Source organism: Microtus pennsylvanicus, chromosome 15 (assembly GCF_037038515.1).
Source record: "Microtus pennsylvanicus isolate mMicPen1 chromosome 15, mMicPen1.hap1, whole genome shotgun sequence".
NCBI lineage: Eukaryota > Metazoa > Chordata > Mammalia > Rodentia > Cricetidae > Microtus > Microtus pennsylvanicus.
The window spans coordinates 16,981,634-16,995,724 of NC_134593.1; the positions used below are offsets into that span (position 1 = coordinate 16,981,634).

Genomic DNA, 14,091 nt, shown 5'->3' on the forward strand with positions numbered 1-14,091 from the left:
AAGTGGCGGTTTTAAAAATACTGGCTTTCTGGGATGTCACCAACAGCGTGACCTCTGACTCTTTTGTGAGACAGAGTATTTGGATGGGGCTTGTGAGCATATTGCTCAGGCTTGCTGATTGCAACTTGGACCAGCTGTATGCCTGGAAGTGGGGCCGTGTGCGTGGCTCAGAGGCACAAGCAGCTTCGCCATGCTGGACTGGGCCGGGCAAGCAGGCACTGCTGTATTATCTCTGCAAAGACACAGCTTAAGTTTTTAAGAAGCACTTAGCATTTTAAGAAGTGCTCCTGGACAGTAAAGAATTACAGATACAAAGGAGGAAAGATTCAGACATAAAAGACCTATAAATGAGTCACAGTGTTGGATAAATGTACATAGGCTTGGGAGAGAGAAGAAAAGAGTATAGAGAGTCATAAAATAAAATTAACGCTTTTTAAAAAAGGGGTAAAGTCTTTAAAGAGACAGAGTAAGACAGTCATAGATTAAAGGAGTAAAAATAATTTATTTTTCTTTTTTTGAGATAGTGTTTCTCTTTAGCTTTGGGGCCTGTTCTGGAACTTGCTCTGTAGAACAGGCTGACCTCAAACTCACAGAGATCTGCCTGCCTCTGCTTCCTCAGTACTGGGATTAAAGATGTACGCCACCACTGCCTGGTTGCAACACAGACACATGATCTTAACTGCAGAGAAATCTCTTCAGTTCTTCAGATCTGTAATTCTTGATAGCCCACAAGAGGGGTTGCTTTGCTCCAAACTGCTACCATTGCAAAAGAACCGACTCTTCCTTTGTAGCTGTTCTTTATTTTCATGGACACCTGTGATAAGTAAAAATATCTCCTGGTTGTGGGTAACGCTACCAATGCAATAAGCCAATCAAGCTGAATTAAAGTCCGTGTTTTAATCTGAGCCAACCATTCCTGGGTGGTCTCTGTGTGTCCCTGACTGCCCTGGAACTCACTTTGTAGATCAGGCTGGCCTCGAACTTAGTGATCCACTGGCCTCTGCCTCCCGAGTGCACCTCTAGGCACTTTTCTTTTTCTGTTTCACATGACCACAGTAAGTTGGGCAATAGAAAGTAATAATAGGAATCACAGGGGAAGGTCGCATGAAGTCCATAGGGTCCAGAGAGGTTGAAAAAAAAATAACCAAACCCAGCTTGGCAATGTTGGAGCACAGCTTTAGTACTGGTACTCATGAAACAGAGACAGTCAGATCTCTTTGAATTCCAGGACTGCCCAGTTTACCTGGCAAGATCCAAGACAGCCAGAGCTACATAGGAAAATGTCTCAAAAAAAACAAAAACAAAGGAAACCAACCTCGTTACTAGAGACCTAACATCGGAGTTATATCTCCCTTTCCCAATTACGTTCTCCAATTCTAGCGTTTGAACCTATGACTTTGTACATCTAGACAGGTGTTTTGCTGTATTACATCCTTAGTCTTTTATTTTTTTTCCTGCTTTTGAGATAGGGTCTCCCAAGTTACCTAGACTGGCCTTGAACTCTTACTAGCTTTGCATCTGCTATTAGATTATCTGGCATTATAGTCCTGGGATACCAGGCCTGTCTAGTTCTATAAACTTCTTACCTAGATTATGGGTCAATAAAGCCATTTGGCTCAAAACAGTGGCGGCTATGTCAAGCACAGAGGAAAATAGCTGTGCCATAATCATTCCTCCTTCCCTACTGTGGTGGATGTAACATTATGCACTGCAAATCCTAGTTGATCTTAATAATAAAAACCCAGAATCAAATATTAGGGGGTGAACGCTGAAGGATCAGAGAAGCACAACAGCCAGCCACTAGAGTTCTTACCTCTACAAAATCCTCAGACTGAAAAGGGTTGAGTTCCTGTCTCCTCCTGCCTTATATTCCTCTCTCCACCCAGGCATATCGCTTCCTGTCTCCACCACCCTATCTCCTGTCTCCTCCTCCACCGCAGGAATTAAAGACATGGGATCCCAAATGCTGGGATCAAAGATGTGGACTCTGTCTGTCTTTTAGACTGGTTAAATCTCACATAGCCTAGTGTGGCCTTGAACTCCTGATCTTCCTGCTCCCACCTCTCAAGTTCAGGGAGTAAAGGTGTGTACCAACAATGCCTGGGCTTTTATGGTTAACTAGTGGTTAGCTCCACCCTCTGATCTTCAAGCTAACTTTATTTATTAGCGCGCAAAATATCACCATAACATTAGATTATCTAGGTGAAAGATTTCTTTTCTAAAAATAAATTTAAAATGTTATTTTGTGTGTACATATGTGTTGGCATCAGATCCCCTAGAATTGGAGTTACAGGCAGTTACAGGTGGCATGAGCCCCCACATGCATGCTAGAAATGGAACCCAGGTCTTCCACAAGAGCCTTGAGCTCTCTTAACTAAGGAGCCACAGACTTTTATAGTTTCTACGCTTCTTGGTTCTATGGTCTGGTCTATAATTTTGGAAAATAGCACCTATTTTTTGCTGAGTTTCCACATACAAAGGCGTAAGGCTTTGTTTATATCACTTTGAAACTGCTAGAGGAAACCCACTCCCAGATATAGGAACAGGCAAGAGTTTTCTTAAAAGGACCAAATAGCACAGGAAATGATTCTAAGAATTGACAAAAGGAATTGCATGAAACAAAAAAATTTTCTACATATTAAAAGAAACATTCAGTAGCATTAAGAAAATGACCTACAAAATCAGGATTTCTTTGTGTGGCTCTGGCTGTTCTAGAACTCATTCTGTAGCCCAGGCTGACCACAAACACAGAGATTTGCCTTCTTCTGCCTCTGGAGTGCTGGGATTAAGGCACGCACAACCACGGCCTGGCAAACAAACAGTTCTCAAAGGAAAAAATACAAATGACCCACAAAAACTTGAAAAAGTATTTGACATCCTTAGTCAAAAAGGAAATGTAAATTAAGACTACTTTGAGGTTCTATTTCACTCTCGTTAGACTGATTTTTTTCAAGAAAGCAAATGAGGCTGGAAAGATTGCTGGTTAAGAACATTTGCTGCTTTTGCAGAGGACCAGGTTCATTTCCCACCCCAAATCACAGTCACCCATAGCTCTAGTTCCTGGGAATCTACAAACTCTTTGTCCTCTGTGGGTGCCAGGCACAAACGTGGTACACAGACATGAACACAGGCAAAATCACTCCTATACATAAAAAAAGAAAATCAATAAATCTTTTAAAAAAAAGAGGAAAACAATGACAACAAACGCTGGCAAGGATGCAGGAAAGAGAAGCCCTCATTCACTGAAGAGATTTAAATTTGTACAACTTCTAAGGAAATAAGTATGAAAGTTCCTCGAAAAGCCAACAATAGAGCCACTGTACAGCCCAGGTACTCCACTTACTACTATCTGTCTTGTGGACTCTAAGGCAGCACTGAAGGTACTTGGACATCCCATGTCCGCGGCTGCACTATTCACAGTAACCAGGAAAGAGAACCACAGAGATGTCCATCAAAAGACGAACAGATAAAGAAAATGTGGTACTGAATTATACATACAGTGGAATTTTTTTGTCAGCCATATGTATATGTACATATATAAAAATTTTAATTTTTTGTTCATTGGTGTTTTGTCTGCATGTATGTCTTTGGGTTTTTTGTGGGTTGTGTGTGTGTATGTTTCTGGAACTGGGTTTCTCTGTAGCTTTGGAGTATGTTATAGAACCAGGTTGGCCTTGAACTCACAGAGATCTGCCTGCCTCTGGCCCCAAATGCTGATATTAAAGGCGTGCGCCACCACTGCCCAGCTAAATTTTTTTTTTTTCGAGATAGGGTTTAGCTTTGGAGCGCTTCCCTGGGACTCAGTCTGTAGACCAGGCAGGCCTTGAACTCACAAAGAGCTGCCTGCCTCTGTCTCCAGAGTGCTGGGATTAAGGACTGTGCCACCACTGCCTGGCAGTGCACGTCTTTGTGAAGGTGTCAGAATCTCTGAAACTGGAGTTACAGACAGGTATGAGCTGCCAGGTGGGTGCTGGGGATCGAACCTGGTTCTTCTGGAAGAGCAGCCAGTGCTCTTAACTGCTGAGCCATCTCTCCAGCTCCAATAAATAAGTCCCTAAAGAAGACTTGAAAAGGCCAGCAAAAATTGGAACAGCTTTCTACCTTTGCCCTCCCAAGGTCAGGTGCACGCCATACCAAAAAGCTGTCACCCCATTTGAAAGTATGTTTGGGAAACCTTCCCCAATCCTTCGTAAGCTCAGAGATGTTCATAAGGCAAACATTATCACTATCTCCTCAAATCTTACAGGCTCTGCAACAGACCTCTCTCTCTCTCTCTCTCTCTCTCTCTCTCTCTCTCTCTCTCTCTCTCTCTCTCTCTCTGTGTGTGTGTGTGTGTGTGTGTGTGTGTAAGTCTTTTCTTCCTTCTTTCCTTTTTAAAGACAGGATTACACCACGTATCCCTAACTTCTCGCAACTGCACAGACGAGGAGTGAGTGCCAGCATTAAAGGCATTGCACTACCACACCCTACCCATTATAGTCTTGGCAAGTGTTAACCACTGAGTTATTCTCCAACTTTGATTTGTACTTTCTTTGTTCGATTTTTAAAAAATATTTCTTTTATTGTGTGTGTATGTGTGTGGCTCTGTGTGTGTGTGTGTGTGTGTGTTTGTGTGTTTGTGTGTATAACACATTGGAGTGTCCCAGGAAGCTACAAGAAGGCATCAAATCCCCTGAAAGCAACAGGTGTTTGTGAGCATCCTGACTTGGATTCGAGATCTGAGCTTGGGTTCTCTGAGCCAAGAGTGCTTTTAACTGCTGAGCTGTCGCCCTGGGCCCCAATTTTTCTTTTGAGATAGACTCTCATTTAGGGTAGGCTGACCTTGTATGTACTATGTGGTTGAGGATGAACTTGAACTTCTGATCTTCCTTCTTCTAAGACTTTCCAGGTTTAAAACCATTTTTAATTGTTTTCTTTTCAAATTAACATGCAAGAGGCTGGAGAGACGGCTCAGAGGTTAAGAGCACTGGTTGCTCTTCCAGAGGTCCTGAGTTCAATTCCCAGCAACCACATGGTGGCTCACAACCATCTGTAATAAGATCTGGTGCCCTCTTCTGGCCTGCAGGCATACATGAAGACAGAATGCTGTATACATAATAAATAAATAAATCTTTAAAAAAAACAAAAAAAGACAAATTAACATGCGAAGTTTTAGTATTATTATTACAAAGTTTTAGTATTATTAATATTTGCATCCACTCCTCTCCCATAATGCCCTCCCCTTTCACTGTTCCCCCCTTATGCCATTGCCCTTCCTCCTCTGAAATCACCCTCCCTTCTACGTTCATGGATTTTTTTTAGATTTATTTATTATGCATACAATATTTTATTAACATATATACACCAGAAGAGGCACCAGATTTCATTACAGATGGTTGTGAGCCACCATGTGGTTGCTGGGAATTGAACTCAGGACCTCTGGAAGAGCAGCTAGTGCTCTTAACCTCTGAGCCATCTCTCCAGCCCCTACGTTCTTGTTATAGACATTCTGTTACAGTCTTGCCCCACCCCTTTCCTGTTAAGACATTTTTCTCCTCTCTCATGGTCTCCTTTCTGCTTTTATCTCTCTCTCTCTCACACACAAACACATGCACACACATACATATTAAGATATATCTGAGAAAAAACATATGGTATTTGTTGTTCTGAGTCTGGCTTATGTCACTTGACATAATTATTTCCAGTTCCATCCGTTTTCCTGAAAACGTATGACTTCATTTCTCTTTATGGCTGAAAAACATTCCCGTTCGTAAACCACATTTTCTTCATCCACTCATCTGTTTGCGGTCATCTGGGCTGGGTCAGCTTCCTATCTACTGTGAATAGTGCCGAGTTAACTTGGGTGTCCACGTGGTCTGTTGATCTAGAATCTTTGGGTATGTACCAGGTGTTGTATAACTGTTCCTAGTGTTAGATTTTTGTTTTGTTTTGTTTTTTAATACAGGGTCTCATGTAACACAGGCAGGACTCAAACTTATTCTGCAGGCAAGCATGAGCTTGAATTATTGAGTGCTCTGCCTTCAGCTTCCTCGTGCTAGGACTACAGATGTACGTCACCATGCCTGGGGTAGGTTTAATTTTTGAGGAGCCTCTACACTGACTTCTATCATAGCTGCAGCAGCTAACACTTTCAGCAGCAGCGAATGAGAGCCCGTCTTTCTCCACATCCCGCCCATCTCTGCTCATGTATATTTGTTGCTCTAAAAGTTTTTTGTGTGTTCCGATAGTCATTTTTTTCTCTAGATTAGAGAGATTTTCTGCTATAATTTCATTGAAAAGATTCTCTATGTCTCGAGTCTTTGGTCTTTTGATCATACATACCCCAGAGTCCTGGAAGCTCTGATGATGTACAACTTTTCCTTTGTTGCTGTTTGAATGTTGTATCCTTGCCTTCTGTACCTGATATTCTTCTGCTTGGTCAAGATTATTGGTAATTCTTTTCACTGACTTTTCTTTTGATTCATTGAATTTTCATCTCCAACATTTCTATTTGTCTTCAAAATTCCAATTTTCTGTCAATCCTTTTCTTCCATGGTGCTGATCTTTGGTGATAACCCACCTTCTGATTTTTTTAACCTCTCTGTTACTATATTTCCTTTCCTGGATTGCATTTATCTCCCTGTTTGTGTCAGGCAAATACACATATCTCTTGGAGGAAGTGATTTTTTTTCCTAGTAAATGATTGATCTCTTCTTGCATTTTGCCTATTTTAGTATCTTTGAGTTCAGTAGTTGAAGAGGTCTGATCATTTGGAAGAGTCGTGTTACCTTGTTTTTTCTTACTTCCTGGTTTCTATGCTGGGACCTACTCCTCTGTTGTTTTGATATTGCTTCCATTTTATAGAGAGGTCTTCTCATTGAGGAGCCTACTTGCGTGGTCTCAATTCTCAGCACCACCAGGGAAGAAAAAACAAGTTGCTATAACAGGAACAACATGAAACCAATCAAAATATTAAAATACATTTAAAATCAGTGAGAACCCACTAGCTCATCATCAGAAACCATAAAATAGACAGTGGGAAAGCTGATATAGAGTGTGCTATGAAGTTAAAATTATTTAAGATAAATTAGAAATAATAGGGCCGGAGAGATGACTCAGTGATTAAGAGCACTGGCTGCTCTTCCAGAGGTCCTGAGTTCAGTTCCCAGCACCCACATGGTAGCTCACAACCATCTATAGTAGGACCTGATGCCCTCTTCTGGCATAAAGTCATACGTGAACATACAGTGCTCATACAATCAAATAAATTACTCTCAAAGAATTTGGAAATAACGACAGAGATAAAGGTAGAAGTCAGGGAAAGGGGGAGGCAGTATAAGCCAGCGGAGCAGAAAGAAGAGGAGGAAAAGCCTGTTCTGGAGGGGAAAAGGAAACAGGAAGTGGAGGCTCATGCCAATAAGCACAACATCTGGGATGAGAGGGTGAGAGTTCAAGTTCAATTTGAGGCCAGTCCGGTTCCATGAGAACTTTTCTCAGCAAAAGCTACCGAACAAATGAAAGCTATGACGGCTCACACGTGTAGCCCCAGCAAAAGATTGCGTGAGGTCAACCAGGACTACACAGTGAGATCCTCCGAGAGACAGAGAGGAAAAAGAAACAACAAAGCAATTTTTTTTTAAAAAAATGAAAATTTAAAATCCTCCCAGAGCTAAAAGGGGGGTGGGGTGGGGAGATGTATAAGTAATGAGAAAGTTTGAAAGTAAAATTTGATAAATATAAGACATGACATGAAAAACCAAAATACGAAAACCATGAGGCTGGAGAGGTGGTGCAGTGGTTAAGAATGTGTGCTCCTCGCTCCTCTTATTGAGGCTTGACTTCTGTTCCTGGCACTAGTATTGAGTGGTTCACAATGACATGCAACTCCTCCAGTCTGACTGTCATGCCTTCAGCCACAATAAGGCTGATACTTCTGGGTTCTAGGGGCCGTGCATGTGCAGACAAGCCCTCATGCAGAAGTTCCTAATGGCCCCCAGGGATGTTAAAGGGCCCCGCATGACCTACCTGCGGCGTGGATTACATCATCCACGTATGACAGCCCTTGGGCGCATGCATGAGACCTGTCACCTGCTTATGACTTAGACACGTCAACCCCTGTGCGCATGTGCTAAACTGCTTTTAAAAGTTGGACGTGCCATCTTCCTCCCTCTCTCTGCACACTGACTTCCCCAGGCCTGTGCATGCCCCCTCTAATAAACCCCTAAGCGGGTTTGTTGCATGTTCTGTGTTTCCTTCTCGCTCACACCAGGTAATTTCACTGACACCTTTGATCTCTGTGGGCAGGGACACACACACACACTCAGGCATAATTAAAAGTAAAATAAGTCTGTGGCTGGAGAGATGGTTCAGTGGTTAAGATCTCTTTCTTCTCTCTTTTTTTTTTTTTTTGCTAAACCAAAACTTCCTTTATACAAGTATTAAAATACAATCACATTTCTAAAGTGAAACCATAGGTACACAGTTGTAGTCGTAAAGCTACACAGAGAAGCATCAGTGGGACAAATGTTTGAACAAAGACACTCCTGAATTTCACGTTTTCACCGAGCATCAAAAACCACCAATCTTTTAGTCCTTTTCTTGTACATTATTCTGTATCCACATTCTCTGCATCTGATTGGATCTCTGGACTTTATTTCATTTTCGGTGTGACACTCTCCACAAATATATATCATCGGCTGCTGCTTTGGGGGTTGGACGTCTTTCTGGGTATCCATTGTTAGTGCCTCGGCAGCTCAAACAAGCTCTGTGCCTCTTTCTTCTCTTGCTATGGACCCAGGTTTGGTTCCCAGAATATACATGGTGTCTCAGCCAGTGATAAATCCAAGTTCAGGGGTTCAATGTCCTCTCTTGACCACCATGGGCTCCAGGTACTCATGTGGCACACATACATACACTCAGGCAAAATATGTACATACACACATACATACACCCATGCTGGGGTTTGCAGTCAACTGTGACTCCAGCTCCGAGAGATCTGATACCCTTTCCTGTCCTCCCCACACACTCACACAAGTGCATACATAAATTTATTTTGAATTAAAAAACAAACAAAAAATTAGGCCAGGAGATGGTGGCACACACTTTTAATCTCGGCACTTGAATGGCAGAGCTGTGTGGATCTCTGAGTTTTGAGGCCAGCCTGGTATACAGAGCAAGTACCAGGACAGCCAGGGGTAAACAGAGAAACCCTGTCTTGAAAAACCAAAAGCAAACCAAACAAACTAAATAAAACACAACAACAACAACAAAGAACCAACCAAACAAAAAAAGACAGCAGCAGCAGCAGCAGCAGCGGCACAGACTGGAGAGATGGCTTAGCACACAGCAATTTCTCAGCAGACCAAAATCCAGTTCCCAACAGCCACTTCAGGCAGCTCACATCCGCCATGAATCCAGTTCAAGGGGCATCCTACTGACCTTTGAGGGCACCTGCACTCACGTGCACATATCTACATAGAGACACAACGTACCCATCATAAAAAATAATTTTTCAATTAATTAATTAAAAAAATTCAGAAGCACAGGGACTGGAGAGTATCTCAATGACTTCTATTCCAGAGGACTTAGGTTTGATTCCCAGCACTCACATGATGACTCACAACTGTCTGTAGCTCCAGTTTCAGGGACCCAAGTCCTCCTTTAGGCTTCCTCAGGCACCTGGCACACACATGGTACACAAACAAACATATACATAAAATAAATAAGATATATGTAAACACACACAGGGGCTACAGAGATAGCTCAGTGGTTAAGAGCACTGGGTGCTTCTCTAGAGGACCCATGGCAGCTCATAGCTCCAGTTCCTGGGAATTCACAGTACCAAGCATGCACGTGGTACACGCAGGCAAAATACCCACACACATAAAATAAATAATTTGTTTTTCGAGATGGAATTCTCTGTGTAACATCCCTGGCTGTCCAAGAACTAGCTCTTGTAGACCAGGTTGGCCTCGAACTCACAGAGATCTGCCTGCCTCTGCCTCCTGAGTGCTGGGATTAAAGGCATGCGCCACCACCACCTGGCAATAAATAAATCTTAAAACACACACACACACGCACATACAACAGGGAAAAAAAGATGAAAAAAGGTTAAATGTTGAATAATCTTTTGTTTCTGTTGTGGTGATCAGGCTGAGAAGACTTCTTGGACACAGATTAGAGTCAATAGATTTTAACCAGGCCAACTACATTGGGATCTACTTGCCTCTGCTATCCAGTGCTGGAATTAATGTGTGCACCATGAGGCCCAGTACTACTGGGTTTTCTTTTTTGTTTGTTTTTTTCAAGACAGGATTTCTCTGTAGTTTTGGAGCCTTTCCTGAAACTAGCTCTTGTAGACCAGGCTGACCTTGAACTCACAGAGATTCACCAGCCTCTGCCTCCCAAATGCTGGGATTAAAGGCGTGCACCACCACCGCATTTGTCGAATTTTTAAAGTCATACTATGTCTTATGATGCAATAAGAATAGGAGATCTTGGGGAATGAACAAAGAGGAAAGGTTATGTTTACAGTAATATCTTTGTGCACCAGTTCAAAAAGATACAGGATCAGTGGTGCTGCATAGCTTTTTGTCAGCTTGACACAAGCTAGGGTATCTGGGATGAAGGAACTTCAATGGAGAAAATGCCTCCAAAAGATTAGCATTTTCTAAAAGGGTCCAACCCACTGTAGATGGTGCCATCTCTGGGCAGGTAATCTTGGGTAGTATAAAGGAGCCTATTGAGCCAGGTATGGTCAAGAATGCCTTAAATTCCAACACTCAGAGGTTGGTCTTTGTGAGTTTGAGAACAGCCTATAGAACGAGTTCTAGGACAGCCAGGGCTATACAGAGAAACTCTCTCGAAGTTCCTTTCTCCCCTGCAAAAAGATCTCAGTCTCAAAACACAAGTTTTTTGTTTTCTTTTTTAGCTTTGAAACAAGATCATGCTATGTACCCCTGGCTGCCCCAAAACTTGCTATAAAGACTACGCTAGCCTGGAACTTGACTTGATCTTCTTATGTGAAGAGAATACAGATGTGCACTAACACAGCCAGCTAATGAAATTATTATTTCTGTTCATTTTGAGATTGCAGTTTACCAAAATAGCAGTTCATTTAATTTTCTCAAGCATTTATGTGATAATTCTTCCACACTAAAGAACTCACCAGACTGGATGAACATCCTAGTTTGCTTCTATTGCAGTGATAAAGGCGAGGACTACAAGACACAGAAATGACCACACGGGAGGAAAGGGTTGATTTGGTTCATGTGAGGGTCAGCCATGATAATCTAAGTCTGGGCAGGTGACCCAAAGGAAGTTCTTTGCTTCTTCCAACCATTATCACCTGGGACTCTGGCCATAGATGAATTTCAATGGAGACTGGAGTCTCAGTTGTTTACTCTGAGATGATGCAGGGCTGCAGGAGAAACCACAAGCTGAGATCACCTGACCCCCTTCCCCTTGACCCCTATCTCCTTTATCATGGCCAGCACCCTATCCCATTTTAACACAGGCCTTCCCTTCTTCTCCTCCTTTTTAAGAATGACACCTGCAAGGTCGTTTCCTGCTGTTTTTCTGTCTGAGTCAGAAAGCAGCCTCTTTAACTTTCCTTCCCCACTTAAAAAAGGAGCTCTCTGTGAAGACGGGTGATTGGGTGTGGTTTGTGCCTAATTCGGGGAGCCCCTTTCAGTTAATTTCTTCAAACAAGGCCTCAGGTGTTATGATCTACTAGGCCTGTCTGTCCTCTGGGCACCCTGTCCCTTTAAGAAACAAGCCCTGCCCACTCTCAACCCCTCCCCTTCTGCTTGCAAGCAGGATTTCCTGGGTCCTCCAGCCTGTGAGCTCTCTCTCTTTTCCACCTCTCACCTGAAGAGGTAACTTGTGTTCTTTCCCTTCTCTCTCTGCCTCTCTCTCTCTTCTTCCCCCTTCTCTCCTCCCTTTCCTTTCCCTTCCATAACCCACTAAATGAACTCATACCCAAACTCTCTCTGCATGGTGTATCTGACTGTCTCTCACCCCCGCAGGGGTCTCCCGCCTGCCACTACCCCACCTAGGAAAGAAGGACATCTAGTAAGCAAAAGAAATCATACCTAGGTTGTGTTGACATAATACCACGGCTTAACTCCTCACAAAATCAATTTCAGAGGAATTTTAAGACTTGACAACTCTGTTTAAAATGCTTTATTCTGGTGACTGTGAATGTGGCTCAGGGGTAGAGTCCTTGCCTCACATTCATGAAGACCTAGGTTCGGTTGTCAACGCTGAATAAACTGTGCCTGTGATCCCCAGAAGCCTAGAGATGGAGGCAGGGGGTTCAGAAGCTCAATATCATTCTGCCCTGAATCGTGAGTTTGAGGCCAGCCTGTCTCAAAATACTAGTGTGGAGCTGAAGGCATGTGCTTTGCATGTCTGAGACCCTAATCGCACGTCCTTCCTTAGCAGGCTGTGGCAAGAGGCTCAGGACACACGTTCAAGGACACATGTAAGGACTCAGATCAGCTCACAGGATGAAAGGTTACAAGGCCTGGGAGTACATATCAGTGGTTGAGCCCTTGCCTAGCTCATGAGACTCTAGACTCCATCTGAGTACACAGGAGCAAGCATAAGAGAGACTTTTTTATACTAGAATTTGGAAAATCTTAAGACAGTCAAGAGACACAAATATTAGTCCTTTAGAAATTGGTGACATCAACTTTATTGAAGTCTGTTTTGAATTTGCTAACAAAAGACTCAGTTAAAGACAGGTTGCCAGGCTTGGTAGTACACATATGTGATTCCAACCTGAGAAGTTGATCAAGCCAGGTTGGGCTACATAGTGAACACCGGGCCATCCTTGGCTAAAGAATTAGAACTTATCTCAAGAGAATGAGAGCCGGGCAGTGATGGTGCATGCCTTTAATCCCAGTACTCTGTGAGTTCGAGGCCTGTCTGGTCTACTAGAGCTAGTTCCAGGAGAGGCACCAAAGCTACAGAGAAACCTAGTCTTGAAAAACAAAACAAAACAAAAAACCAAAAAAAAATTAATGAATAATTAATAAAATAAAGAATAAAAAGCACACATTGCCAAATAAGACTGTGGAAGAGAAGCCTCCGCCAAGTATTATAAAGAACAGCCAGTAAAGTGGAAGAAGAGACTCTATTCAAGACAGACAAGAGGGAAGAGCTGTGGAAAGTCACAAAGGCTCTGAAAACAGCTGCAAAGGGGGATGGGGTGGGGGAGGGGGTAGAGCTGACTAGAGCTCCAGCCAGAGAGCCTCCCACAAGGGGGAGGGGATGCAGAAACCTCATCCACGAGGTAGACCAGGTAGCTCTGGTGAAAGATACTGCTGTTCTACCATCAGACAAGCATCACCCCTTGCCAACTTCAAAGTCAGCTGTGAGTTTTGGGAAGACAGATTCCGCCAGTGGACAGCAGAAGGAGGATCCATCAGACATCATCCTATGAAGGATCTGAAAGCCTAAAACTGAGCAATCTGGGGGGACCAGAAAAGAGAGAATCACCATGAATCAGGAACCCGAATTTAATCCAGAACACTTCCAAGCCAGAGACAGCCCTGGGAAGAGTGTAGAGCTAGATGCTGACAAGCCAAAGCAAGCAGGCTTCAGGAGGCTCAGTTCAGGCAATGCATTGCCTAACAATGCAGTCTCATTAGCCGAAAATGGGCCAGAGTAACCTTTTGGTTTGGTTTTCAATGTATGGGTGCTCAAAGGGTTCTGAGAGTGTGAAGACAACCTCCTCAGGTGTGATCTCCTTTTCTGTTTCTTTTGTCATCCCCCAACACCCCGCCCCCTTATTTTAAAGACAGGGTCTCACTATGTAGCCTAGGCTGGCCTGAAACTCACAGAAACCTGCCCAGCTCTGTGTCCTGAGCGCTGGGATTAAAGAGGAGACTGAGAATGTAACAATTGCTGTCATTACAAACAGAAACTACACCATTAATTTCTAAGGAGAAGTCAGTGTTAGAAATATTTCCTAACGCGAGCTCTCTGCTGGTGCAAAAATCCCAATCAAGCCAAATCACAACAAACTGAATTAAAAGAGGGGTGGGGAGGCCACAAAGGGACTCTCCGGGGAGAAGTTTAAATAGACTGGGGGGAGTGGTCAAGGTT

At 43.1% G+C, this 14,091-nt stretch overlaps 1 protein-coding gene across 1 annotated transcript; it reads right to left on the bottom strand.

Moving 5' to 3' along the window:
- Window positions 1–8,368: 8,368 nt before the first annotated feature.
- On the bottom strand, window positions 8,369–8,743 carry LOC142835691 (DNA-directed RNA polymerases I, II, and III subunit RPABC4). The gene has a single exon (XM_075949357.1). The coding sequence runs from the start codon at window positions 8,712–8,714 to the stop codon at window positions 8,538–8,540; it is 177 nt and encodes a 58-aa protein (XP_075805472.1). The 5' UTR covers window positions 8,715–8,743; the 3' UTR covers window positions 8,369–8,537.
- Window positions 8,744–14,091: the final 5,348 nt, after the last annotated feature.

Excerpts from the sequence above, each read along its gene's own strand:
- LOC142835691 (XM_075949357.1), bottom strand. The coding sequence starts at position 8,714 with ATGGATACCCAGAAAGACGTCCAACCCCCAAAGCAGCAGCCGATGATA.